We start from the raw sequence: 27,356 nt of genomic DNA on the forward strand, positions 1-27,356 counted from the left end.
CCCTGCTGTGCAGGACCCAGGGAGGGGACGGGGACCTGCTGAAGCCTGGGGCACACACACAGGAGCTAGAGTCCCACTTGGGAAGAGGGTCTGTATGGAGGACTCCCCTGACCCTCTGTGTCCTATAGGTTCCCATTTTCCCCATTGTGATTTCCCCATACTGGGACTTCTTCAGCTCCAAGGATAAGAAATTCACGTCTGGTAAGTGATGGGCAAGAAGCCCCATTGCTGGAAAGCAGAACTATTGGTGGGGATGAGGCATGTGGGCTTGAAGGTCTCTTTGTGGGACACTGAGGCATGGGGAGGCAGCTGGTGCTGGAGGATGTTGGTGGGAAGACCTGGTTGCTGGTGGGTTCATCTAACAGCATCCCTGGCCTTTTCCTTCTCTCTCCAGGGACGTGCACCATCCGAATCCTCCCCAAGGTAGAAACCTGTGGCCTGAGCCCAAAGGATGTCCCCAGACTGACAGAGACTGTCCGTCAGGTCATGGCTGATGCCCTTGCTGAGTTGTCTGCAGATCGCTGTGTGGACCAGGGTGCTGAGCAGCCTCCGTTCCTACGCTGCGCTGGGGCCCGTGCTGGCAGGGGACAGGGTAGCCCGCAGTGCAAGGAGGACACAACCAGGGCCAGTAATTAGGTAGAGGGACTGAACCCCTCGGGGAAATAAGGGAGGTGACACAGCCAGAGGTTGAGGCATGTTGTCCCCTTGTCCCCTGTGGATGTGTCTGCCAGACCTGCCACTGCCCCGGCAGCCTGCAAGAGCAGGATGGTGCCTCGGTGCAAGGGGAAGCAGAGCAGTGCAGGAGGGGGACCAAGCAGCACCCCGAAAGAGTGCAAGGTGCCCCCAGAAACCCCTTTCTGTGGCTGTGCATTCCCTCCCCAGGGCATTAACTGTCTCCCCCAAACCTGACGCTGTGTCTGGCCCTGGGTAACGAGCCCCGTGTGCCCGGGTGGCTCCTGCCTGCACACCGGGTAGGGGGGAGAGATGTGCCAGGCTGGGCTGGGGGGTTTCCCACTCCCTTTTCCACCCCTGACGGTGTGACACGTGGTGGGGTTCACCCATGGGCTTGCTGGGTTGCTTCTTCCAGAGGCTCCTGCAAGCTGGCAATGCTGTTCAGCTGCAGCCAGCTCTGGGGAGGGGTCCGGAGCGCAGAGTGAGGCCTGGCAGGGGCAGGAGGTCGAGGGGGAACAGCATCCTTGAGGCTGAACTATGAGACAAGGGTGCAAGATTAAACGGTGCATACCTGATGCTGCGCGTGCACGGAGTCCTGCCTGCGCCTCGGGTGCCGAGGGGGGAGTTGGGAGGGGGATCCATCTCCTTACAGCCGTGTGGGGTGCCTGCATCACTGCAGGTGGAGCATCCCTGTGGACACCACAGCTTCTCCGTGGGGTGCAGCGCTGGGTGGTGTGAGGAGCATGTGGCAGAGTGAGAGTTACACTGGGGTGGACTAGGTCCCAAGTAGACCTCTCCTTGCCTTGGGGACAAGCAGTAAGTGCACAGGAAGAGCATCCGTTACATCCCAGAACCCTCAGAGGGAAGAGGTGCCTGGACTATGCCCACCTGGAGCAGGAGGGACCTCCCCATGGCCACCAGACCATGGTACAACCAGACCCATCCACCAGCCACCATCTCCCCTGGCCCGTTCCCTGCAGCCGGGCAGAGCTCTGGGCATCTGCTGGCTCCTTCCCAGCCGAGCAGCTCCCGTCACAGCCACCGCAGAGTGACAGTAGGGCAGGGAGAAACACAGCATGTGGCTGTCCCAGTGCTGGCAGCAGGGTGGGCAGGCTTCACCTCCCGTCTTTCCAGTAAGATGTGCAAACCGTGGCCAAACAAGGGTGCAGTGTTGGTTTGGCATCGTTCCCACTCTAGGCAGCGGCTGGCTCATTACACGAGGAAATCCTGCAAACCCGTGGCAATTGTCTGCCCAGACAGATATCACCAGGCGAAAACATGAGCAAATAAAAAAAGAGACTTCCCATGAGTAACAACTCACCGGATCAGGAACTGCCACATGGAGATGGTCAAGGGCAGTGTGCACGTGAAGGATTTAATTTTGCAGAAAGCCCCTTTATTGCCTGCCTTGCTGCCGGGGGTCTGTGTGGCAGCTCTGTCAGCTCCGAGGTGGCTCAGCAGTCCCGCAGTGTGCCCACCACCATGGGTGTGCTTTGGGTGCCTAGAACCTTGAACCCAGCAAACATTGGGTCTGGTGGTTAAACATTGTCCTGGCTGGATGGCTGGGTCCCAGCCAGAGACCTTGCTGGCTTTTGCTTGCTGCCAGTCGGGAGGTGAAGGCTTGAAGACAAGAAGAAAACTCAGCACACGGGGCTCTGGGACCACCTTGCTTCCACTGGTCTTCCAAGCATGGGGTCTGTGGCAGCTCTGCCCTGCCTGCTGTTTTTTGTCCTGTACTTCACAGCTGGAGCATCTGCAAAGCCGTAAGCCCTGTCTGTGCCTGCAGGGAGCGGGGTCGGTCTCAGCGCTGCGATAATCCTTGCTGTGACTGTGGTTGCTGGTCCGGGTGGGAATGCTCGGGGTGGTGGTTGTCCCCACAGAGGACTTTGTGCCAGGGGTTGGGGTCTCTGGGCTGTTTTGGTGGAGGTGCAACCTCACACAGAAGCCAGTGGGTGAGTGGAGCCTTTCCTCCCTCCGCTCTTGATTGACCCCTCGGCTCTTTCCTAAGGTGTTTAGGCAAAGGGGGCTCGGCTCTGCTCTGCTCCGTGCGCTCGCCAGCCTCCCTGGGTAGATGGGGCAGCGCTGGGTGGCATAGCCCTGCGGAGAGCATCCATGGGATGGAAAAAACCCCACGTGCCTTCTGCCTTGAGAATCTGGAAGGGAGCACTGCAATCTGGCAGGGCTCCCTGCTCTCCCCCACTACTGAGGTGTCCCCTCCACCAGGCACTACGTGGTGTTCTTCCCCTCCGTGCTGTACTATCCATACACTGGCAAAGTGCACATCCACCTCATGGACCTGGACGAGCCCGTGTGGGTGACGCTCCACCTGGCCAGCAGCCTCGGAGTCCCCAACATCACCCTGGAGAAGCAAGGCAGCGATATCCTCCAGCTGAACTGGCCCCGCTTCTCCAACGTGAGTCATGGCCCCACAACAGGGCTGAGGACCTTGGGAAGGGGTATCCATCCCCCACCTGCTGCCAGAGGGGCCTGGGGCAACTGGGAGGGGACGTGGGGTCCATCCTGGATGAGCAACGAGTGAGGTGAAGAGTGGAGGGACATGGGTGTGTACAGAGACCTTTTTGGCTGTATCTGCATCATCTTCCCATGCACACCAGTTCCCTGGTGCCTTCATGGGGCCACGGGGTGGTGACGATGGGGGCCGGGTGCACTGTCTCATTGGCATCCAACATAAAGGCTTTGCAACCATTTCTGCTTTCCCCTGCGGCAGGTTTCTACCCCTCCTGCAAGCATCTATGAGGTTGCGCATCTTCACGTCTCCATCCAGGGAGGTTCCCTGCAGGTGTCTGAGCAGAAGAAAGTACTGGTGAAAACCCTGGAGCTGGGGACCTTGGTGCAGACAAACAGGGACGTCTACAAGCCTGGACAAACTGGTAAGGGGCAGGAGCTGCTGGGAGAGCTTGCTGGCTCTTGGGATGGGGTTGCCAGGTTTGGGTCCTGAGCCCTAGCGCTCACTCCTGCTCCCACCTTTGCTCCCTCCAGTGAAGTTTCGAATTGTCCGTTTGGATCAAAACTTCATTCCCAGCAACAGGGAGGTGAGACGGGATCGGGGTGCGGGGGGGATGCGGAGGCAACGGGATCCCCGGTGTGCCCAAGCCTCGGTGGCAGCAGTGGCACAGCCATCAGCGTCCCCACAGGGAGGGAATCCCCCAAACACTGAAGGGACGGGCAGCAGGAGGGGTGCAGCTCTGCCCAGCCTGCGTGCCCAGGGTACAGCCCTTCGCTTTTGGCACTGGCACAGATGAGCTGTTCCCTTTCCCCCTCTTCCCTCCTGCGTAGCTTTTATGTACCACTATAACACCCACCGGTTCCAGACTCCCGGTGCTACACGGTGCTGCCAGGCCCCATTGCACAGCTAATGCTGTTTGCACAACGCAGCCTCGCACCCTGCTGCTTGGAGAGGGCAGCGGGAGCCAGGCAGTGACCGCAGCTCTGAGCCCCCAGCCCAGCAACCAGCTCTGCAGGGGCCGAGCCAGATCCCACAGGCTCAGCTACGAGCTCAGCGCCCTGTGCTCTCATCGTGCTAAATGCTGCTCCCCTCTTTCTTTGCAGCTCCCGTTGGTGGTCATGCAGGTGAGTCGTTACCCTGCGCCAGCGTGTCGGCTCCCCTGCGCGGAGCAAAGGGCCACAGCACGTGTGTGATGCTGGGGACAAGGAGCTGGTGTGGGGACAAGGAGCAGGGATGGGGACATGCCCGCTGTGGGTGCTGAGAGAAGTTACAAGGAGCAGGGAAAAAGGCTTGGGTTCCTCGTCCACATCTCCAGCCCACTCGGGGTCAGCTCGCCGTCTGCCCGCCAAACAGGGGGTCCTCTGCGGAGGTGCTGCTAAGGGGCAGGCTACACGGACGGAGACAGCAGTGGCTATTGCCACAGAGACTTCAACCCAACCTGGGGAACCTCCTGAGCTCCCAGTACAGGCTGGAGCATCTCCCTGCCAGCTCCAGCTGGTGTAGCCAGGATGGAGCTCAGCTAATACATCCCCAGGGTGGGCATTTTCCTTCTGGAGAGGTGATGCCACTCTGAGTGTGATGGCAGGGCAAAACCTCTGCTTCGGGTGAGGATACGCAGGGTGACTTGATCCTTGAGATTATCAACCCACCACTGCCATGCAGCCGATCTTCAGCCCCGTCAGCTCCGTGTCCCTGTTTGCAGGATCCCAGGAGGAACATCGTGGCGCAGTGGCAGGGGGTGAGCCCACGGCAGGGCATCGTAGAACTGTCCTTCCCGCTGGCTGCGGAGCCGGCCCTGGGCACATACACCATCGAGGTGGAGGGCAAGCAGCACTCCTTCAGCGTGAAGGACGACGGTGCGTGGGGATGAAGGCTGGGCTCCACACGGAGTGTTCGGGGAGCCATTGTATGGGATGGCAAGAAACTCCCAAAAGAAGAGATGGGCACAGTCCCATTCGCTGCTGGTCTCCCCACAGGGCCACCCCACTTTGAAGTGCTGATCCGGCTGCCCTGCGTGGTGGTGAAGGACGATAAGACCCAACTGGACATTTGTGGGTGGTGAGTTGGAGAGCAGCCTCACAGGAAAGCTGGATGCTCCCGGGACGGTGCTCCCCCAAACAGCCGCCCCATCTGCTCCCCTTCCTGACAGGTACCCATCTGGGAGAACTTTCCGGGGAAGAGCTGAAGCCAGGCTGTGCCAGTCCCACGAAGATGATATTTCCCTGGAGGGATCTTTGAGGAACTGTGTTGAGTTTAGGGGCCAGGTGAGGGCAGCAGGAAAGGGAGAAGGCACTTGGCTGGTGGCCCTGGAAATGTCTCCTCATCTTGTGGTGCTTGGGCTGTTGATGGCTGGGTGCATCGTTCGGGCATTGCCGGGTGATTCAGCTCTCACGTGGCAGTGCTGCAAACCCGGAGTCATCCCAAAGAGCACAGAGGAGTGGAGCAGGGGCTCGGGGTGGTCCTCAGGCCAGGATGGGCAGGAACGGGACAGCCAGCTGCACGGCAGAGCGCAGTACCAGCCCCAGGGGGGCAAGTTCGCAGGATCCAAGGCTGGCAGGACAGGATGGAGGGATGCAGCAGCAGCAGGGCTGGCAGCAGCTGGGAGCCCAAGGGTGACAGCAGGTGACACTCAAGGGCCCAGCCACAGGGTGATTCTTTCCTTCAGATGGGGAGGGATGGCTGCTTCTCCACTGAGGTGCCGGTGGCTTCCTTCAGCCTGACCAGCTTCCATGAGAGTCGGCTCTATGTCTCTGCAACGCTGCTGGAGGAGGGGACCGGTGAGCACTGCCCTGGGCTGGTGACACCTGGAGGATGTGGCACAGCTACCACATGTCCCCAGGGTCTCTGTCCTTCCCATCCACAAGCAGCAGCTGCTCTGTGCCCTTACTTTCTTTGCTGCCATTTTTCCTCTACTCCTGACTGACGGAGCAATCCCTTAGGTCCTGAAGGCAGATCAGGAGTTTCTTCCCCTTCTAACAGCCCACCCCTAGGTATCCCTCCATCATCCACATCTCCTTCCCCACTCTCTGCCTTCCTGAGCCCAGTTAGTGTGCTTGATTAGTGCCTGGAGAGCTACCGGGGTAATTATTTTTCATACTGGGGCTTTCTGACTTGAATCTAGTTACAAATAATTGTGCTGTGCCTGGGAGGGCTTGTTAGACGCATCCTTAGGGTCAAATAAAAAGCCCAATTTCAGCGCAGTGCAGCTGTGAGAGGCCTCTTCTGTTTGCTTGCAGCCATTAAGAGGGGCATTTTGGGGTAAAGCTTGGTATTTTGGCAGCACACAGATCTCGGCTGAGTGTGGCCCCGCTCACACTACAGCTCCCATCACGCCTAAGCACTGGGATTTGCATTTGTTGCCCAACGAGTGTGGTTTTGCACTGTGCAGACTTGCCCCTAACCACTGCCTGCAAGAGGACAGGGTGGGTTTTTTTGTGTGTGGCCACTTGCAAAGCCAGCAGTAGGGAGCAAACGTCTAATGCTGCATGTCAGAGACACTCTGACCCATCTTTCCTGGGGGGAATCGCAATGACAAGTTGCTGAGTGCCTCTCTCGCCTCCCCTTCCTCTCTGCAGGAATGTGGCGCACAGTGACCAGAAGCTGTGTAATTGCAGATGAAATGGCCACGATCACCTTTGAAAACAACGATAAATTCTACAAGCCGGGCATCCCCTACACCGGGACGGTAACGGGGGGGGGGGGGGTGCACCCTGCAGGGCTCCCCTGCTCCCTGCTGCACCCAGTCCTTCTCCTGCTGACCCCCAGCCCTGCTCGCCCACCCCTGCCCTCTGCCCCACGGCTGCAGCCCAGCCTGGAGCATCTCCCTTTCCCTGCCAGTGCAGATGTTGCTGAAGAGAACCAACAGCTCTGCCCTGAAGGAGAAGGAGTTTCTGCTTGTGGTTGATACTGGACGAAAAGGGCAAACAAAAACCCTGCCCATGGATGGATCGGGGAGAGCCTCCTTCGAGCTGGACACCTCTGGCTGGAATGGCAAGGTCTTCCTGCACGTAAGTGCCCCACGCCCTGTTAGGCATCCTGGATTTAGTAAAGATCACAAAGGTTTTCTTACACAAAATCTTCCAGCCTCCCCTTGACTGTACTTGGTCCTTTAGCACCCACAGCATCCTATGGTAAAGAGCTCCACATGTTTATTAGCCCTGTTTGACACCGTGATTGCCTGTCAGACCCTGCAGACCCTGGCACCCTCCCTGCTCCTCCTGTGCTGGGAAAAGGGGCTGCTCTCACTTTTGATGCATTCTGCCCGTTCTTGGTCTAATTCCTTCTCTCTGCCTTTACCGTTTTCATACTTCACTGCCAAATTTCAGAATCCTTTCTACCTTCACCATCTGGGCACGAGATCAGAGAGTTGTGGGATGCTTTTTCAGTTCCTACCATCTGCCCACACGTGCTGCTTAGCCATGCTTGCCACCTCCGGCCATCTGCTGGCTGCCCCTTTGAGTGTCCCTTGGACAAGCCCCTTGATGGCACACAGCTCTATTTTTTGGGTGCTGAGTCCAGCTGGATTGTGTTTCTTGGCATGTTCCTGCAGGGGTGTCACAGTCACAGCGACAGAGTGACTTTCCACCCCTCCTGTGCTCTGCTGCTGAGCTGGTCTTTGCCATTAAGAGCCTCCATTTCCCCTCCCACCCCCTGTCAGGCTGGACTCAAGACAGATGAAGGCCAGAAGTATCTCCGTTACCAAAGCGTCACTCGCTACCTGTATCCCTCCTCTTCGGACAGCCAAAGTTTCCTAAAGATCCACAGGGTGGGAAAGAAGCTGCCCTGCGGCCAGCCCCAGCAGCTCGGGGTGGATTATTTGTTCGACGAGAAGGTCATGGGGATGAAGCTGCAGAATCTGGATGTGGTCTTCCTGGTGAGCCTTCTCCTGGGGAGAGATGGGAGACTGCACGAAGGGCAGAGCTCAGGGAGTGGAATAAGGCTGGTTGTGGTTGGGGTTAAGCTACAGCAGAAGCCATTTCCAGCCAACCCTGGGCAGGCACTCTTGAGTTCAGTGCTCAGGGATGGATCCTGGAGCTGTCAGGTCTTGGGGCACCATTTCCATCCCTCCTGCACATTGTGGGTCTAATAGTCTCTCCCTGAGCATCCTCCACAGCCTCCCCTCATCTGTTTGTGCTGGTTCCCTGCTCAGCATCAGTTTCATTGTTCCCATCTCCTCCTCTGCAGGTCTTGGCCAAGTGGACCATTGTTACCGTCCTCAGGAAAGAGCTGCCTGCAGAGGCTGGTAGGTCCTGAGGCGTGGATGGGCTGTGCAGGGCTCTGCTCTCCCTGCCTGCTCCTCACGTCGCCTCCTTTCCCATGGCACAGGGCTGAGAGGCTCCTTCTCCCTGGAGCTGCCCATCGGCCCCGAGCTGGCACCCACGGCCAAGGTGCTGGGCTACGTGGTGCTGCCCAACGGGGAGATGGTGGCTGACAGCATCGAGCTCAGCGTGGCCAAGTGCTTCCCCAACAAGGTGAGCGGAGGCTGCTGGAGCTGGCGGAGTTGTTGCTGGGCTCGGTGGGAGATGTGGGCACTGCACCTTGCTCTTCAGCAGAGGCTTTCCTCATCCCCTGCAACCGGCTGTCCCAGGCTTGCCTTTTTTTTTTTTTGGGGGGGAGGGGGGGGGCGTTGTTCTTCCTTGCCCATTCCTGTTGTTGCTGCAAACCACCTCCTGGCTTTGATCGTGGTCCTCACTCTCCATCCTCCACTGGGATTTGGGGTCAGGCTGTGGCAACGAAGCTCTCCCTGGGACAGCCACCCTCTCCCCTAACCCAAAGGCTTCCTCTCTCTCTCCAGGTGAATCTGTCCTTCTCGGAGCAGAGGGCTCTGGTGGGCTCGCAGCTCCGCCTGAAGGTGCAGGCTGCCCCAGGGTCACTCTGTGCCGTCTACGCTGTGGAACAACGCACACGGTCCTCTGGTGCCCAGGGCAAGGTCAACCCCAGTGTGGTGAGTCTGGAGTAACCTTGGCACTGGGCTGGACCAGACTCACTGCTGGCGCATGGGGACAGCAGTTTCTTGCCACTGTCACCCATTTTAGAGCAGGACAGTAGGGACCCTGGGGGAGCTGCCCTTACAGGATGGATGCCGGGTGTCTGGGAGCCCCCAGAGAGCCCCTGACACCACCCACGGGTTTTGGGACTTTGCAGGGCAGATGGTGCATCACCTACGGGGGTGGGCTAAGCCACTGAATTACTCTGCAGGGCCCACTGGGGTGGAAACCTTGCAAACAGGGTGCGGGCGGTGGGAAGCATCCCCTGCCCTTGGGGAGAAGAGAGATGGGGCAGTGATGGGTCCCAGCAGAGGGCTGGGGCTGGCTGTAGGGCAGCATCACTGTGCTGCCTGCAGAGGTGCAGAAGCTATGGGGGCAAAAGGGGTCAGAGCTGGGCCAGGAGCATTTTGTGGTCTTTCTCCCTCAGAATTCATGTGTTTGTTTAGGTCTATAAGTTAATCCCAATGTTTTCTGAAGATGGCTATCCTCAAGTCGAAGAACCTGATCTACCTCGCTGTCAGACAAATCTGCAGCCCGCACTACAGGCTCCATCCATTAACTGTTTTGATGTGCCCAGGCATCGCTGGAAGGATTGCTTCCACAGCCTCGGGCGCAGGGAGGTACCAGTGCATGACATCCAGCCAGGCCCCTACAGCCTGGTTAAGGTATGAGCCCTCCAGCCCTTCCTCACGCTGCTCTTCCTCCCAGCAACGCTTACACAGGGTGCTGGGGGCACCTGGTCCCTCACCCAGCCCACATCTACGCTCATGTACCAAGCTCTTACATCGCTCAGATGACATGCCCTGCCCCTCGCTTCGCCAGCCGGGGACAGCTGGGTGAGAGGCATCTGTCAGTCCAGGCACAACAGCATTTCACAGGGAGGGGGCTAAGCTCTGCTCTTCCCATCACAAATCTGGGCTTGGAGCAATCAGCACGGACTGGCCTGGCATCCCCCTGCTTTTTTGGGCTGTGTGTCTCCCGCTGGCCAGGGTGGCTGTTTGGGAATGGGGCAGGCAGAGCAGATCCACCTGATATTTCCCAACTCTCCCTGGTGCAGCAGGAGAGTTCCCCTGGCACAGACATTCCTCTCCAGCACTCCCATTGCAGCGTGGCGGGGGGGGGGGGGGGGGGGGGGTCCCGCTCTTTGGGAGCTCTGTTCTGGCATGGGGCTTTAAGCACATGTCGCTTCCTTTCTTCAGAGAGGGATGGAAAATCATTTCGGTATCTCTGGGCTTCAGCACGGTGGTGTTCTCTTTCATGTGCCATGTTTCAGGATGCAAGTCTGAAAGCTGTCACCAATGCTCAGCTGGGCTGTGCAACAAACATCCGACGTCAAAGCTACCAAAGCCTTTTATACCCCCGAGGTGAGCGGGGAGAGCCTGTGACAGCCCCCGTGCTGGCTGCAGGCTGGGTGGGCACAGCCTGCCTCTTCCCATCCTTGCTGGCAGCGTGCTCAGGCTGTGTCCTGTCTGCAGGAGAAGGACTGGAGGAAGATGAGCAGGCAGGTGTCATGGGGGACACAGGGATGCAGGTGGATTTCTTAGGGACGTGGCTGTGGGAGCTGGTCCCTGTGGGGTGAGTAAGGAGCCCCAGCAGACCTCAAGCCAAGGGACTGTCCTCGCTGCATCAGCTTTGCCTCTGGGTGCAGCACCCAGACCTGCAGTTCAGTGTCCATATATCCAGGAATGACACTGAGGCATGTGCAGCCCCTTCCCTTGGACCTCAGCACTTCCCCCAGGAGAGACTGGGGCAGTCTGGCCTGTAGGCAGGGGATGCCATAAGAGTTAAGAACACTGATGGTACCTCTGCCCATCTCCAAGTGTGTGATGGCCCTCAGTGGTCCCCAGGACCTAGAGGAAGGGGCTTGACAGGCTCCTTCTGCTGGCTCTGTCCATCAGACTCAGCCTGTGAGATCTGCCCATCTTCTACAACCCTGCAGGGAGGTGGGCTCTGCAGAGGTGACTGTGACGGTGCCTGATGCCATCACCCAGTGGGAAGCTGGGATGTTCTGCACGTCTCCATTGGGCTTGGGGCTGGCCCCTGCTACCACCCTCGTGGCTTTCAAGCCCTTCTTTGTGGAGCTGGCGCTGCCCTACGCTGTGATCCACCATGAAGCCTTCACCCTCGTGGCCACCGTCTTCAACTACCTGCGGCAGTGCCTGCGGGTGAGTGGGGCCGGGGAGGGCGTCCTGGGTCTGGGGTCTGGCGGGGGCTGATGGAGCTGTGGCCATGGTCTGGCAGGTTCAGGTGACGCTGGCAGAGTCGGCGGAGCTGGAGGTGTCGGCGGTCACGGACGAGGTGTACAGTGGTTGTATCTGTGCAGATGAGGAGAGGACCTTCCAGTGGGGCGTGCGAGCCACCAGCCTGGGTATGGAGGGGACGGCAAGGGCTGGGGAGGGAGGAGGAGACCCCAGCAGTGAGGCTACTTGCAAAACTCCTCTTTGCCACTGCTTTCCTGACCCTTTCCTCCCTCTCCCCTTTCCCTTCTCCACTCTCCAGCCCCTTCCCTCCATTTCCCAGTCACACTGCACCCTCCCCCTTCCCGGCTCCCCAGGATGGCTCTGAGCTGGAGCCAGCCCCCGAGGCAGTGTCACAGTGATGTCCCTCGTCTACCTCCACAGGGAATGTGAACATCACCGTTATCGCCAAGGCCCTGCACTCCAAGGAGCTCTGTGGCACTGAGATGCCCGTGATGCCAGCTCAGGGGCACGTGGACATCGAGACAAAACTGCTGCTGGTGCAGGTGAGCAGAGTGAGGTGGTGGGCTTGCACCATCTTCTCGCCAGGAGCAGAGCTGCCCCCAAAGCAGTTGGCCCCAGAGTGGAGCATCTCCCCATCCCTTGGCCATGCTGGATGGCACCTGTGGGTGCTGCAAGGCGGGGGAGCACCAGCACCCAGAGCGAGGGGAGAGCCTGTGTGCAGGCTTAGGGATCATCAGTAGGATGGTGCCTTCCTTTCCCTTTTGGGGGGAGACTGGTGGGTCTGAGCTGCTGGTCGGGTGATGTTCAGTTTGCTCCCCTCATCGCAGTGAGCGTGGGGCTGTGCCAAGGACAGCGGGGGTGGCCCTGAGCTCTCCTGGCCCGTCGGAGCTGATGGGCTGGTGGGGACGGGGTGTTTGGCAGGGGTGGAGAGGCATTTCTGGGACAGAGAAGGGAAGGCTGATGCTGATGCTGGTCTCAGACATGCTGTATTCCTGTTTTTAAAGCTCCCAAGACCAATGTAAAGCAAACTTGCAGCTGCCTGGCTGTCCCTCGGCTCCCGACCCTGTCGTACCCCACCAGACAGCCATGGTCTCCAGGGCTGGCAGCCTTTTCCCATCCCTTCGTCCCTTCCACCTGACCCAGCAGGAGCCTGCAGCAAGATGGTTGAGACAAGGACTCCAAATCCCAGCCCCACTCGCCAGCAACCCTGCCATCCCACCGGGGTCGGGGGCTGCCTGGGGAGCAGCTGCTTTGCTGCGCACCGCGGAGTCGTGGTTTCCCTTGAGCTGATGCCAGTGCAACCCCTCATAGAGGGGAGCAAGGCAGGTGAGCCAACCCCAGGCTGACAAAAAGCCTTGGGACTTCAGCGCAAGACTGGAGGCTGGGCATAGAGAGGATGCTCAGGGCTGTCCTGAGTGCAGCCCTGTCCCTGTCCCTGCTCAGCCAGGCTGAAAAATTAAGAAAAATGCAGGTGGGGTAAGGGAAGTGGAAGCAGAAAAATGTTTTGCTTGCAAGAAAGCTCTCTTTCTTCAGGTTCTTTCCCACCATCCCTGACCAAAGCCAGCCCTGTGTCCCAAAACACACTCTGCATTAGGGGCTCAGCACTCCTGCCCACCTTAATGACATGTCAAAGGGGCTGTACCTTCACTTTTTTTTGCTGAATAAAAAGCTGAGACCAAACCAGAGGGAGAATTCATTGCACAGGGAACAAGGCAGCCGAGGGAACAACACAACAGGGGGTCAGTGGTGCCTGCTCAGGAGGGGCTGGGGGACAACGCGCTCTGGCTTCTGCTCCAAGGTCAGGCACTAGTGACAAATCCTCTGTGCGCTCCTCCCCTCGGCAGCCCCCCAGGCACCACCGGAGAGGCTGAGCTCCTGCCCGCACCTGAATCGATCTCCCCTTGACCACGCTGCTCACGTCCCCCACTGCATCCTGCCCCGTGCCCTGCCAGGCTCCATGTGCTGATGACCCTGAGCTCCTTGTCACATTGAACTGTCCCTGGGGTGCCCGTTGGGGCACTGACCCGTGCCCACACGCTGGGTGGCTGGTGGACCAGCCTCAGGTCCACGGGGGTGGAAGGGACCAGCCTCCTGCAGACACTGGCACTGTGTGGGGCTGCGCTTGCAGAGCAGGGGGGTGAGCACAGGGCTGAATCCAGCAAAGCCCGAGCAGGGCAGGCGTGGGGACAGCAGCTGTGGTCATCCCAGAGCCCACAGGAAAGAGGTCAGCCCCATCTGTGGCTTCCAGCAGTGCCTCTGCCTGTCCCCAAAGGGAAGGGGAGTGCAAAACTCCGGAGCAGGGGACGCATGCAGGACTGCCTGTGGCTGCTGTGGAGCTGCCTCAACTTTCCTAAATTCACAGAACGGTTTGGGTTGGAAGGGACCTTAAAGATCATCCAGTCCAACCCCCTGCCATGGGCAGGGGCACCTTCCACCAGCCCAGGTTGTTCCAAGCCCCATCCAACCTGGCCTGGGACACTTCCAGGGATGGGGCATCCACAGCTCCTCTGGGCAGCCTGTGCCAGTGCCTCAGCACCCCCGCAGTGAGGAATTTCTTCCTAATAGCTAATCTATATCTATCCTCTTTCAGTTCAAAACCCTTAAGCCCTTGTCCTATTACTACAGGTTGTACTAAAAAATCTGTCCTCATCTTTCTTATAAGGCCCCTTTAGGTATTGAAAGGAATTAAGTTTTGAAATTCCCACCAGGACAGAAAGAGGTGGCTCAGCCCCTGCCCCGGCCAGTGTTCAGTTCCCAGGCACCCAGAAGAATGAGAGCTAGTGGAGCTGGCACAGCAGCCCAACACCGTCCTGCTCCTGTGCCCCCAAATTTGCTGAAATTGGAGGAAACTGGGCAAAAAAAGCCCAAGACCTGTGACCAGCCCAAATGTCTACTGCTCGGCTCTATATGCAATACCTGGAAACGAGCCCTTCCGCGAAATCGCCACCAGCTCACAGACTGTTCTCACGATGTGCTGCCTGCTTTCATTTGGGGAACTCATTCCCACTCCTGCCCTCATTTCCCAGAAAATCAGTGTGGAGGTGGGTCCTGCCCCCTGGTTTTGAACCTCTTCGGGAACCTTTCCTCAAATTGCAAAAATCCATCAGAGCCTTGAACCCAGGAAGCTGTGGGCAGATGGTAAACATTGCCTTGGCTATATCTGCCGCTCCACGCCGGATCCCTCTGCCAGCCCTTGTTTGCTCACTGCCTGGAAAGCAAAGATCTCGTTTCAGTTCCTGCAGCAGAGCGGACGCAGGTCTACGGCAATCCAACACCTGGAGAAGGAGGCTGTGGCTGTCTCCGATGCCTGCTTGCACTGGAGACATGAGGTCCCCCGCTGCCCTGCCTGTCCTGCTGCTCCTTCTCCTGCACCTCACAGCTGGGGCGTCTGCAGCGCCGTAAGCCCTCTCCGTGTCTGTCTGTCTGTCCGTGCCTGCGGGGAGGGCGCTTAGTCTTGGCTCCTTGGTCATACGTAGCGGGAGCTAATCCTTCCCCTGCGTGGGATTGTTGGCCAGGGTGGAAATGCTCGGGCTGGTGGGCTGCCCCTGCCCGTGAGCGTTGAGGACATGGCACCTGGGGCTGCTGCTGGGGCCGGTAGCTCTGGGATGGTTTGTTGTAGGTGCAACCTCAGTTGCAGCAGATGTGTGTGCAGGGCTTCTGCTTTGCTGAGCTGAGAAGCCAAGGGGAGCCCAGAAGCAGAGTGGGGAGGCTGGGGTAGGTGGCCCTGTACCCCAGAACCAGTTTCTGTGCACCTGGGAGCTCTTCAAGACCTCCACGAGGTCTGCACCGGGATGTGCCTCGTTGCCACACCTCTCATGTCAGCACTTCGCCTTGCCAGGAGTTACGTGGTCACATCCCCAGCTGTGATGTACCACCCACACACAGCGATGCTGTGGGTCCATCTCAGTGGCCTTTCCGAGCCTGTCCAGGTGACTGTCCAGCTGCAGAGAGAAGACAGGACCCATAACATCACTCTGCTGGAGAGGAAGGTCCAGGAGCCTCATCTGTACCTGAACCTTACCTTCCCCGTGAGTGTCACCCACGCACAGCCGTAAGCATGGAGGGGGATGCTCTGGACACCCTGTTGTCTCCATGCAGCGCAGGTTCCACCAGCTCCCATGAGCACAGGGCTGTGGTCCCATGCAGGGCTGGAGGCAGGGGTGACTTCCCCACCTGTTGGTAGGATCTCATCCCCTACACAGGCAAAACGACTCTAGGCTCAGCCCAGACATTCAGTAGCTAAAATAATCCCCCAGTTAGCAGACCTGCAGACTAGGGCAGGGTGTTGGAGGGGCATTTCTTCCCAGATCCTGGCTTGGGGAAGGTGTCCTTGTGGGTGTGGAGTGCTCTGGGGAACTCAGAGTGAGCAGAGCATCCTGGCCATGGCATATCCCTTGTCCTCACCCTGGTGTTCCCCCTGGCAGGTTCCAGCCCCTACCAAAGGGAAGGAGGAAATTGTAGACCTGCACATCTCAATCCAAGGAGATTCCCTGGATGTCTCCAAGAAGAAGAAGGTGATGCTGAGAGCCCTGAAGCCTGGGATCTTCATACAGACAGACAAGGCTGTCTACAAGCCTGGACAGCAAGGTGAGGGAGGGGCCAGGTGGACTACTCTGCTCTGGGCTGAAGGACGTAGTGGGAGAGGGATGCAGGAGGCTCAGCCTTGCTCCTGTGCTGCATGGAAATAGCAGGGCTCATCCTGGGATGCACGGAGACCCCCAGCACTGGCCCAGGGCAATGCCAGGACATGCTGGCAGTGCTGGAGGCTGTGCTACTTAGGGGTCAGTGCCCCACTGCAGGGCGCAGGGTGGATTTCCATCCTCCTTCCCCATGGGGAACCCCCCTCCCTGCGGATGCACTCACTCCTGCATCCCTGTTTGCTCTTTCCAGTGAAGTTTCGTATCGTCTCTTTGGATAAAGACTTCACTCCCAGCAGTAAGAAGGTGAGAGCAGGGCTGGGGAAGGGGGGAGGTGACAGGACTCCTCGCACTGCCCTCCCACCGTCTCGGCAAGCCATGAGAGAGGTGTGGGAGTCAGCCGGTGCCTTTCCCCTTGGGAATCCTGCCCCAGCCAGCTCTGCCTGCGTGGCTGCACTCCCCAGGGGCAGGGATGCCCTGTGTTGTTCACGCAGGCTTCAGCAGGCTAAGGAAAGAGAAAGCAGAATCACATGTTTGACATGGGAACATACCCACTTAAAGTTTCGGTTAGGGATGTGGCGATGGCAAGTGGGAAGTGGGGAAAGGCTATTGGTAGCCATCAAGTCAGCGGGTACCAGGATCACAGGCGAGTTCAGTCTCCGGCACCATGAACAATTGTCTGAGTCTCTGGAAGTGCGGGAGGTTCCCAGATGAAACGGTTGCTGGCTTCTTGCGAAGGCACAAGGAGATGCCACCTCTCCCATCATCCCAGCTAGAGCTGCCCACAGGCTCAAAATCAATCCCAAAGCAAACTGAAGGGCTGGAAGCTCTCAGCATCCCACAAATAACTCTCCCTCTACTCCATCCGTGGCTCCATAGATGTCCCTACCCTGGTGAGACCCCAGGAGGGCTTTGAATTTCTCCTCTAACCATCTTCTTTTTGCCTTGCAGCTGCCCCTCGTGTTCCTGAAGGTCAGTTTGGGACGTGGAGGGAGGCTCCTGGGTGGTGTGGGCTTGGGAAGGCGGCATGGCTAGGAGGCATAATGCTGCCACGGGCTGTTGCGTCGTGGGGTACCGATACCGCGTGTCCCTATGCGCAGGATCCCAGCGGGAACCGCATTGCGCAGTGGCAGAAGGTGACCCTGCGTCAGGGCATCGTGGAGCTGTCCCTCCCACTGGATACGGAGCCAGCCCTGGGCACCTACACCATTGAGGTGGAGGGGAAGACCCACACCTTCAGCGTGGAGGAATATGGTACACGGGGACTGGGAGGTGCACAGAGGGTGGGAGGCCCACCTTGGCACGTCCTTGTGGGCACCATGTCTTGGTCCCCCTGGCCACCCAGGCACCGCTGTCCTCGTCCTGCGAGCAACAACCCTCTCTCCTTTTGCTTCTCCATCAGTGCTGCCCAAATTTGAGGTGACCATTGATGTCCCTGCTGTGGTGCTGGTGAAGGACGAGAAGTTCCAGATAGAGATTTGTGGGCGGTGAGCTGTGCCGGGAGGAGGGAAGGGGTGGGGGGATCTGACACGATGCAGTCCATCAGGCATATCCTCACCACCCTCCACCCAACAGCTACACCTACGGGAAGCCCGTTCAGGGCAAGGTCCAGGCCACCTTGTGCCAGCCCCTCAGGCCCATCATGTTCCTGTATAGACATAACGGTGCCCCCCAGAAAGAGAACTGCATCGAGGTTAGCGGGCAGGTAAGCACAGCCAAGAATGCGGGTGCCACCAGGACAGCCCCTTCCCAGCACTGGGGCTGATGGCGTTGCCTCTCTCTCTCCAGACGGAGAAGAACGGTTGCTTTTCCACAGAGATTTTGTTGACTGCCTTCAACCCGACCAGCTCCATGTATGAGAAGCAATGTCAAGTCCAGGCATTGCTGGTGGAGGATGGGACAGGTAGGGACGGTGGTGTTCTCCTGCTCAGGAATGGGCACTGCTGCTGGTGCGTGGTTTTGCGTCCATCCCTGCATGCACCCAAATGCTCGTGGCATGGGGGTACTGGTCTTCTCCAGGGAAGCCCAAAAGCAACGCTGTGATTTAGGGGTGCACACGTGCAAGGACCAGGTCCAGGAGAGGCTGTGAGCCAGGTCAGCTGGGCAATACTCCTAATTCTGACCAGAGACACGGTCAGGAGGTAAAAATGCCTTTCCAAGATCCAGCAACACCACAGCCAGCAGCAAGCTGAGTCCTTGCAATGCAGAACAGTGGGTTCAACCAGGCTGGCAGCGTGGCTTCCTTCTTCGAGCTAACCCCTCACCCACCACCTCGGTCACACTAGAAATGACTGCTGGCAGCTTGGCTTCAGAAAAAAGAGAAGACCAAGGGATGTTCCTGGGCCCACTGGCACTGAGGTGACCCTGCACCATGGTGCTTTGGTGAAGAGCCTTTTCTGAAGGCTCTGCAGCCACCTGCACCCTGGTTTTAGGTCTAAAACACGATGCAAAGGTTTTTCTCTTCTTGTGCTGGATGCAGAGGGAAAGCCTAAAATGTCTCGGGACCTCTTCTGCACCCCAACAGGGGAGCTGGCAGCAGCTGACCTGTGCCTTGTGTCCCCACAACACCCTCAGCTCCCCACTCCCTCTCCACAGGGCTGGAGCTGAAAAACTCCAAGAGCTTCAAGATTTCACCTGAAATCTTCACTGTCACATTTGAAAACACTGATGATTTCTACAAGCTGGGCATCCCCTACACCGGGACGGTAATGGGGGGGGGGGGGGGGGAATCCCCCCACACCGCAGGGCTTCCCTGCTGCACCCAGTCCTGCTCCTGCTGACCCCCAGCCCTGCTCGCCCACCCCTGCCCTCTGCCCCACGGCTGCAGCCCAGCCTGGAGCATCTCCCCTCCCCTGGTGGTGCAGATGCTGCTGAAGGGAGCTGATGGTGCCGCGCTGCCGCAGAAGCAGCTCTTGCTCATCATTAGCCAGCAAGGAAAACAGACAAGACAGACCTTCCTGACAGACACATCGGGGAGAGCCTCCTTCAAGCTGGACACCGCTGGTTGGAGTGGCACAGTCTCCCTGCATGTAGGTGACCCATCTTCCGCCCCTCGAGGGTCCCCATGCTGCTTTCTCCAGTAGTACGGGGCTGGGCACCGCTCCAAGCCTGCACCAGCGATGCCTGGCACCAGGACCAGCACCTCACAGGCTGCTGGATGGTTTCACCATCCTGATTTCCACTTCCATTGCTCAGGGTCAGGTCAACGAGACAGCTCACACCCCAAGCAATGACCCGACACTCACCTACCAAAATGCCGACATGTACCTCAGCCCCTTCTTTTCGGTGAGCAGGAGCTTCCTGCAGATCCACCGGCTGGCGGGCGAGCTGCCCTGTGGCCAGCCCCAGCAGCTCGGGGTGGACTACATCTTCAGCAAGGAAGCCTTGGGGACTCAGCTGGAGAGCCTGGATGTGATCTTCCTGGTGAGCCCTGGCCTGGGGAGGGAGGGCAGCAGGCGTTAGGGTGGGTGGACGTGAAGGTCCACATCTACACACACATCTCTGAGGGCAAGATGATAAGCAATCTGTCCTGGTTAGAGTGAGGGACCAACGCTTGAGGTGCCTGCTGGCACTGTTGGACCTGCATGCCAGTGGGAGATACTGGGGGGGGCTGGAGGCTGGGCAAGGTCAAAATCTATCCTAACACTGTCACCCTTCAGTCCGTCCTCAGTCAGGGCATTGTGGTTCCCCGCTCAGGATCAGTTTCATTGTTCCCATCTCCTCCTCTGCAGGTCCTGGCCAAGGGGACCATTGCCACCGTCCTCAGGAAAGAGCTGCCTGCAGAGGCTGGTAGGTCCTGAGGCGTGGATGGGCTGTGCAGGGCTCTGCTCTCCCTGCCTGCTCCTCACGTCGCCTCCTTTCCCACGGCGCAGGGCTGAGAGGCTCCTTCTCCCTGGAGCTGCCCATCGGCCCCGAGCTGGCACCCACGGCCAAGGTGCTGGGCTACGTGGTGCTGCCCAACGGGGAGATGGTGGCTGACAGCACCGAGCTCAGCGTGGCCAAGTGCTTCCCCAACAAGGTGAGCGGAGGCTGCTGGAGCTGGGGGGATCACTCCATGGCTTGTCCATAGCTGCATGCCCTGAGCTCCATCCTGCTCCAGACGCGCTGCAGTATCACAGTCTCTTTCACCCACGCCCTGATCCACAAACCCACCTGCCTGATTTTATCCTTGTCTAGAAGGGACCTCCATGTCCGTGGCTTGGTCCTGCTCCTCTGTGAGAGGTGGCTCCTCTTCTGCCCTTGCCTCCTGATGTCTCTGTCCTTCCCAGGTGAAGATGGCTTTTTCGGAGGACCGGGCTCTGCCCAGCTCAGTGCTGAGGCTGGAGCTGGAGGCTGCCCCAGGGTCCCTGTGTGCCATCCGCGCTGTGGACCACAGCGTGCTGCTCTTGAAGCCCGAGGCTGAGCTCAACGCGAAGGCGGTGAGTGGTGGCACTGCCCAGGGCCCCTGCTTCAGCCCCAGGGACCAGCCTGGGATGGTGGGGGGAAGAGATGACGTTGGCTTGGACCCCCTGGCGGGGACTCAGTGTCTTGGTGGCTCCTGGGCAGGGGGTAGGTGCCTGGCTGGTGTTGTACCTAGCACACGTATCTATTCCCAGGTCTACCAAGTACTCCCTGAATTCAACTACCCTGGAAGCATTCAGGACCCACCATCCTGTTCAGCATTTTCCTGGGGCTATTTCCCCGACTATGCCGTTCCCATCCCCCCATGGGTACCAAGGCGGCGAGACTTCTTTCCCCCTCGAAGGGGGCCTTTCGGGTCTTGGAGGCATTCCCAGATGGACACCTACAAGTTATTTCAGGTAAAGGCCCTGCCCACCCATGCCACATGGTTCTTCTTCATCCAGAAGCCGGTTGTGGTTCACTCAGGGTGCTGGGAAAGCACAGCAACATCCTGGGAAAGCCACACTTGTGGCAAAGTTCTTTCCCTTTCCCATGGACCTCAGTCTACCTCCACTTGTCGTCTTCTGCAGCCCTGTGGCCATTTACTGCTGGGATGGGGATGTTCCTCCTGCTGGGTTTCAGAGGTGGACAACCTCTTTTCTTTTTCACAGAACGCGGCACTGAAACTTTTCACCAATGCCAACACCAGCCGTGCGTGCGAAGAGAGGCTCGGCTTGCCTGGGAGGGCAGGTTCCCACGGTCCCCTAGGTCAGCACAGCCCTCAGGTTGCTTGCTCCACTGAGCCCTTTGGGGAGGAAAGAGCAAAGAACTGGTGCCCAGTCCTGGCTCCCGTGTCCTCGGGGGGATTTAGAGCCCTCCTGAAAATACACTCGGCATCGAAGGGACTGAAGAGGATTGGAAAGGATTTTGGCCAACTTTGTGCTGCCTGCAGGCAAAGTCCAGCTGAGATGCTGATGGCTGTGGACCTAATTTCTGCTCTGCCTTTTCCAGGTGACTTAGATAGCCGTGTCACCTCTTTTCGGACTACCCCAGAAGTAATGTACATTTCTACCTCAGTCAACTCTATCCAGGAAGAGCCACCAGCACCCCGGACATATTTCCCAGAGACGTGGCTGTGGGACCTGGTCCCTGTGGGGTGAGTGAGGACGATCCCCATGGACCTGGTCCTCTCCCCACCTCCCTTTCTGCATGGAGGGAGGTTGGGGACCTCAGGATGGCTCCTTCTCCCAAAGGCAGTGAACCAGCATAGCTGGGGATGACATGACCTGTGGGTGAACGTGGTGGGGTGGCCTCTTGATGTTCTCCATCCCGTAGGGAGGTGGGCTCTGCAGAGGTGACTGTGACAGTGCCCGATGCCATCACCCAGTGGGAAGCTGGGATGTTCTGCACGTCTCCATTGGGCTTGGGGCTGGCCCCTGCCACCACCCTCACGGTTTTCAAGCCCTTCTTTGTGGAGCTGGCGCTGCCCTACGCTGTGGTCCGCCATGAAGCCTTCACCCTCGTGGCCACCGTCTTCAACTACCTGCGGCAGTGCCTGCGGGTGAGCAGGGCCGGGGAGGGCGTCCTGGGTCTGGGGTCTGGCGGGGGCTGATGGAGCCGTGGCCATGGTCTGGCAGGTTCAGGTGACGCTGGCAGAGTCAGCGAAGCTGGAGGTGTCGGCGGTCACGGACGAGGTGTACAGTGGTTGTATCTGCGCAGATGAGGCGAGGACCTTCCGATGGGGCGTGCGAGCCACCAGCCTGGGTATGGAGCACCAGGGTCATGAAGGGGACCCCCTTGCTCTGCTGCTTGGGGATCCTCCTGGAGGAGGGGGTGGGCAGAGAGGATGGGAGCAAATGCGGTGTCACCTGGGAAGCTCTCCTCCACTCCACTTTTACCCTCCCCATTGCCTCCCAGCACTGCTCCTCAACCTGGTGACCCCCATCCTGATCCAGCCAGCCCCACACAAAACCCCAGGGTTGATGCAAGCCCATGGGGCTGTGGTGTGAGCTGGGGGCTCCGTGGGGACTAACTGTCCCGTTTGCATCTACAGGGGAGGTGAACATCACCATCAGCACCGAGGCACTCAGCTCCAAGGAGCTCTGTGGCAACGAGGTGCCCGTGGTGCCAGCCCAGGGGTGCATGGACACCGTGATAAAGCCCTTGCTGGTGCAGGTCAGATGGGTTACAGAGGAGGAAAGTGGGACAGGTTTGAGGACAGGGTCCGAGCAGCCCTTGGGCTGCAGTGGGAGGACCAGGAGTGGAACAGCACCCAGTCCCAAGCCCAGGCTGCAGGCATGACCCTGGGGAACAGGGACACAGACCTGGTCCCTTCTGACCAACTCTGATGCTGCTTCCTCACAGCCTGGAGGAATCCTGGTGGAGAAGGCACACAGCTCCCTGCTCTGCCAGGAAGGTAGGACCAGCTGGGGGTGGCCGGCAGTGCTGTGGGGACATGGTGCAGGGATGCTTGGCCACTGGCCATGAGGGCCACCAAGCCAGAGAAGGCAAGGACCAGCGTCCTTGGGGGCTTCTGGCTGAGATGCTGCAACTCAGCCTTGAGCCCAGGGAAGGTTGGAGCAGGAAGGGGGTGGGCAAGGGTGCTGTGGGGCCACACCAGGAGGAGCTGGGCATCTCCACTGTCATCACCCTCCATCCCCACAGTCACTGAAGAAATCTCCCTGGAGGTTCCTGAAAACATCTTAGAGGGCTCCCAGCGAGCCCACGTCACCGTGATGGGTAAGGGACCGGTGGGGGCCCAGGGACTACCTGGGCCGGGGAGGGTGCAGAGCTCCAGGACCCAAGCTCAGCGGGAGGTGAGACCACCTGGAGCTGAGATGGAAGGGGATACAGGGTAGGTAGTAGGGGGGCACAGCTGATGATGGTGCTCCCCATGTCCCCCTGGGACAGGTGACATCATGGGCAACGCCCTGCAGAACCTGGACCGCCTCCTGGCCATGCCCTACGGCTGCGGGGAGCAGAACATGGTTCGCTTCGCCCCCAACATCTACATCCAGCAGTACCTGGAGAAGAGCGGGCAGCTGCTCCCCGAGATCCGCGCCAAGGCGCAGGGCTTCCTGCAGAGCGGTGAGCACCCCTGGGCCCCTCCCCATCCCACCCTGCCTCGCCGCAGAGGGACCCCACCACCCGACATTGCCTCTCCCCATTTTCCACCTGCACCCCGGGGTGGGGGGTCTGGGCTGTCTCTAGGTCCCCTGGGGCTGTAAAGACTCATCCCTATCTCCTCCCCACAGGGTACCAGCGAGAGCTGCTCTACAAACACGACGACGGCTCTTACAGCGCCTTCGGGAAGAGCGATTCCACGGGCAATACGTGGTGAGGGACCCCAGGGGGCTCGGGCAGGCTCTGCAGCAGCGACCCTCCAGGGACCGGCCACCTCAGGGCTCCCCCTGCCACCGAGCACACCCCAGCCTGGGTCTCCCATCCCTCTGATGTCTCTGGCTCGTAGGCTGACGGCGTTTGTCCTCAAGTCCTTCGGGCAAGCCAGAGCCTACGTGGCCATCGAGGAGCGGCACATCACGGACGCGCTGCGCTGGCTGCAGAAGCAGCAGCAGCAGACGACAGGTTGCTTCCGCAGCGTGGGAAAGCTCTTCAACAACGCTCTGCAGGTGGGTGGGTGGGCTGGGGTGGGAGATGGGGACACACGGCCAGAGCTGGGCTGACCCCAGCATGTCACCAGCACGTGGTCTAGGCAGAGGAGGGGTCCCTGTGCCAGTGGCACACCTTGGCCAGACCCGTGTCCTGCTGTCCCCTTTGCAGGGTGGCGTCTCGGATGAACTCTCATTGTCAGCTTATGTCACCGCTGCGATGCTGGAGCTGGGGCTGTCCCCAACGGTGAGGATGACCCCGTCTTCCCTGGAGTGGCTGGGGATGGATGGTGGGGCAGGGAGTCCGGCTGTTCCAGGCCACCTTCTAGCCTGACCTGGGCGCAACTAGTCTCACTGGGGTCTCTGAGTGATTCCCGTGCCCGTGGGCTGGCTCCTGACTCTGCTCCCTGCCAGGACCCAAAGGTGAGCTCAGCCCTGCAGTGCCTGGAGGCTTCGGCCACGGACAACCCCTACACGCAGGCACTGCTCGCCTACGTCTTTGGGCTGGCAGGGCGCTGGGAGCAGCAGCAAGCCCAGCTGCGGAGCCTGGCCCAGCACAGCACCAGCACAGGTACCACCCGGAGCAGGCGGTGGTACCTCCGGGCAGTGCCATCCTCTGCCTGGGCCACCCCAGCCCACCCTGGGAACCCCAGGAGCAGGGGGCTGAGCTCCCACCCCCTTCTCTCCCAGAGGGGCAGCTCCACTGGCAGAGAAAGGGGAAGGCTCTGACTCCCTCTGACTCCTGGGCTGCCGCCGCTCCGGCAGAGGTGGAGATGACTGCCTACGTCCTGCTGGCCTACCTCTCCCAGCCCCAAGTGTCCTCTGCCGACCTGGGGACTGCTTCCCAAATTGTCCACTGGCTCAGCAAGCAGCAAAACCCCCACGGGGGCTTCGCCTCCACGCAGGTACCAACACCAGGGTCCACGGCGCTGCTCCAAAGCATCCCCCTCTCCCTGGATCTGCAGCGAGGGGTGACCCTGGCTCGGTGCTTTCTCCATGCCCAGGACACCGTGGTGGCCCTGCAAGGCCTGGCCAAGTACGCTGCCCTGACATACGGCAACAACGGGGACTTCACGGTGACGGTGACATCCCCCACGGGCACCACACAGGACTTTGTCCTGCACAACAGCAACCGGCTGGTGCTGCAGCGGGCGGCTCTGCACGAGCTGCCGGGGACGTACGGGGTGCGAGCCCGCGGGCAGGGCTGTGCCCTGGTACAGGTTGGTACAGCCTGGGGTCCCTGTCCCCCTGCAGTGCCCGCTGGGTGGCTCTAACTCTCTTGTCACCCCAGGTGACCCTGCGCTACAACGTGCCACCCCCTCCGAGCACCGGCATGTTCGACCTCCACGTGGAGACGGAGCCTGGGCAGTGCACGGGGGACGCCAGGGCCCGCTTCCACCTCCTCCTCCGGGCACGGTAGGGGCTGCAGCTGCCCCCCACGTCTGGGGGGGCCGGGGGCCACCAAGGAGCAAGGGCAGACCCCAACCCACCCCGGGGTTCTGCCCTTGCAGGTACACTGGGGAGCGTCCTGCCACCAACATGGTTGTCATCGAGGCCAAGCTGCCGTCTGGCTACATCCCAGACAAGAGCTCTGTGGTGGAGGTGAGAAGCTCCCGTTGCCCCCAGGACCCCCTCTGCCCCAACGGGGCACCCACCCTACCCCAGTCCCTGCCCCTTGGGGTGCTGGGGCACCCACCGGAGTGGCTGTTGCCCATCCTGAGCTGTGTTCCTCCAGCTGAAGAGGCAGAACCTGGTGAAGAAGGTGGAGGTGCAGCCCAACCAGGTGACGATTTACCTGGACCAGGTGAGATGGGGCGCAGGGACAGGAGCAGGACCCCACGTGCTGGGGCGTGGGGGTGCTTCCCCATCGCGGATGGCTGCACCTCACCCTTGGGTCATCTCCGCAGCTGACCAAGGAGGAGGAGACCTTTGCCTTCGCCGCCACACAGGACTTCCCGGTGAAGAACCTCCAGCCAGCCACCGTGACGCTGTATGACTACTACGAGACGGGTGAGCCCTGCTGGGGACGTGGCCCCGCGGTGCCCGGCCTCACTGCCAGCCCTTCCCTTCCAACCGCAGTGCCCCAGCGCGGGTCCGGCTGAGCTTTCAGTTCACACTGACGAGCCAAAGCTCGTTAACGGAACGGCTCAGCCTGAGCCTGCTGCTCACCATCCTTCCTGTTGCAGGTGACCGCACGGACGCTGCCTACAGTGCGCCCTGCAGCTCAGGTAGAGGACAAGGCAGACGGGTCACCCACCGTTAGGACCCCGATGGGGACACCCCCCCCCCCCCCGCCCCTTCAGGGCCAACCTGGGCTGTGCTGAGCCCCTGGACCCAGGGGAAGGAGGGCAGGGAGTGGGGATGGAGGAGCCCAGCCAAGAGCCCTGGGTTGATTGATCTGGACTTGCTGGCTGAAGCTTGAGGGGGTAGAGGTCAGGGAGGACCCAGCACCCGGGTTGTGGGGTTCAGAGAGGAGCTGTGCCTCTTTGAGGGGGCTGAGGCTCCCCAGCAGTCCTGGCCTTCCTCCCGAGCACCTTATGGAGGTTCCCAGTCATGGGTTTGGGGTCACACAGGGGAAGAGACACTATGCTCTGAGGGACGGAGCTCAGCTGGAGGGACAGGGGCAGCCGAGAGGGGCTGGGGGTGCAGAGGGGCGCTCTTCTCATGGCATGCCTGGATTTGATTTTGAAGTGGCTGACGGTCAAGAGCAGGGAAACTTCTAGCACAGCCTGAAGCCTAGCAGCTGGTCCCTCTGCTCACCCCACCTCCCTCAGCCACCGAGGACCAGGACGGCCAACAGTCTCTACTCCCACCCTGGCCACAACCCTGACCCTCCACGGGGGCAGAACATGGCCCAGAGGTGCTCACAGCACCGCTGGCACCCAGCACAGCATGGCTCGCTCCAGACTCAGCCACTTCCCCCTGCAGCACAGCCCCCACCCCAGCAGGACCCAAGGTAGCCACAGCCGAGGGGCTGACCCCACTGGCTGCTCTGCAAGTCCCTGCCGCTGATATTTTGTCGTCACTTGAGCAGCGGCAGCTTTATGGGGCGCCCCGAGGGAGCTCTGGGGCACCAGGCCTGGCCTCTCCACTCCTCAGCGTGTCCGAGTGTGACCAAGACCTCCTCCCTCCTGCCAGACCAACTGTCCCTTCCCCAGCAAATCTCCACCGCCACTCACCCCATCTTGTTCTCTCTGGGACTCAAGGTGCCACCCCGGTCCCCTCCTTGGCATGAAAATGGTGCCACTGTCACCAAGAGGGACCTGGGGACACACCATCAAAACAGATTCAGGTGCTTGTTGACAGAGAGAAGCCACCGTCCCCTCCCCAGGGTTTAAATAAATACATTTGCTCAAGTGGATCTTTTATCTTGGGGTCTCTGTTTTCCTAAACTCACAGTACCC

General features: G+C 59.8%; 2 protein-coding genes across 2 annotated transcripts; both read left to right on the top strand.

The window, feature by feature from the left end:
- The first annotated feature begins 199 nt into the window (after positions 1–199).
- Positions 200–15,252, top strand: LOC308055485 (alpha-2-macroglobulin-like protein 1). Its single transcript, XM_080369455.1, has 21 exons — positions 200–2,435; positions 2,896–3,085; positions 3,401–3,563; positions 3,673–3,725; positions 4,243–4,263; positions 4,842–4,995; positions 5,116–5,197; positions 5,289–5,403; positions 5,805–5,916; positions 6,715–6,824; positions 6,982–7,146; positions 7,797–8,012; positions 8,324–8,381; positions 8,465–8,610; positions 8,934–9,083; positions 9,573–9,791; positions 10,400–10,490; positions 10,602–10,701; positions 11,066–11,291; positions 11,368–11,494; positions 11,748–15,252. The coding sequence occupies exons 1-21, from the start codon at positions 2,362–2,364 to the stop codon at positions 12,065–12,067; spliced, it is 2,892 nt and encodes a 963-aa protein (XP_080225581.1). The 5' UTR covers positions 200–2,361; the 3' UTR covers positions 12,068–15,252.
- On the top strand, positions 14,214–27,199 carry LOC308055496 (alpha-2-macroglobulin-like protein 1; the record flags this gene model as incomplete). Its single annotated transcript, XM_080369476.1, has 31 exons — positions 14,214–14,725; positions 15,166–15,355; positions 15,752–15,914; positions 16,218–16,270; positions 16,916–16,936; positions 17,065–17,218; positions 17,367–17,451; positions 17,540–17,669; positions 17,753–17,867; positions 18,560–18,669; positions 18,829–18,993; positions 19,160–19,387; positions 19,696–19,753; positions 19,837–19,982; positions 20,233–21,500; positions 21,680–21,905; positions 21,982–22,108; positions 22,398–22,519; positions 22,709–22,760; positions 23,009–23,083; positions 23,255–23,431; positions 23,599–23,680; positions 23,814–23,973; positions 24,125–24,199; positions 24,367–24,523; positions 24,643–24,857; positions 24,957–25,172; positions 25,244–25,368; positions 25,464–25,554; positions 25,688–25,756; positions 25,860–27,199. The coding sequence occupies 31 exons, from the start codon at positions 14,214–14,216 to the stop codon at positions 26,052–26,054; spliced, it is 5,562 nt and encodes a 1,853-aa protein (XP_080225602.1). The 3' UTR covers positions 26,055–27,199.
- Positions 27,200–27,356: the final 157 nt, after the last annotated feature.

This window comes from Falco punctatus, assembly GCF_963210335.1.
Source record: "Falco punctatus genome assembly, chromosome: 19".
NCBI lineage: Eukaryota > Metazoa > Chordata > Aves > Falconiformes > Falconidae > Falco > Falco punctatus.

Bases quoted from the DNA above. Each gene is read 5' to 3' on its own strand.
- LOC308055485 (XM_080369455.1), top strand. From the start codon at position 2,362: ATGGGGTCTGTGGCAGCTCTGCCCTGCCTGCTGTTTTTTGTCCTGTAC. The intron at 3,086-3,400 runs GTGAGTCATGGC...CCCCTGCGGCAG, and splicing joins ACTGGCCCCGCTTCTCCAAC to GTTTCTACCCCTCCTGCAAG. The intron at 3,726-4,242 runs GTGAGACGGGAT...CTTTCTTTGCAG, and splicing joins TCATTCCCAGCAACAGGGAG to CTCCCGTTGGTGGTCATGCA.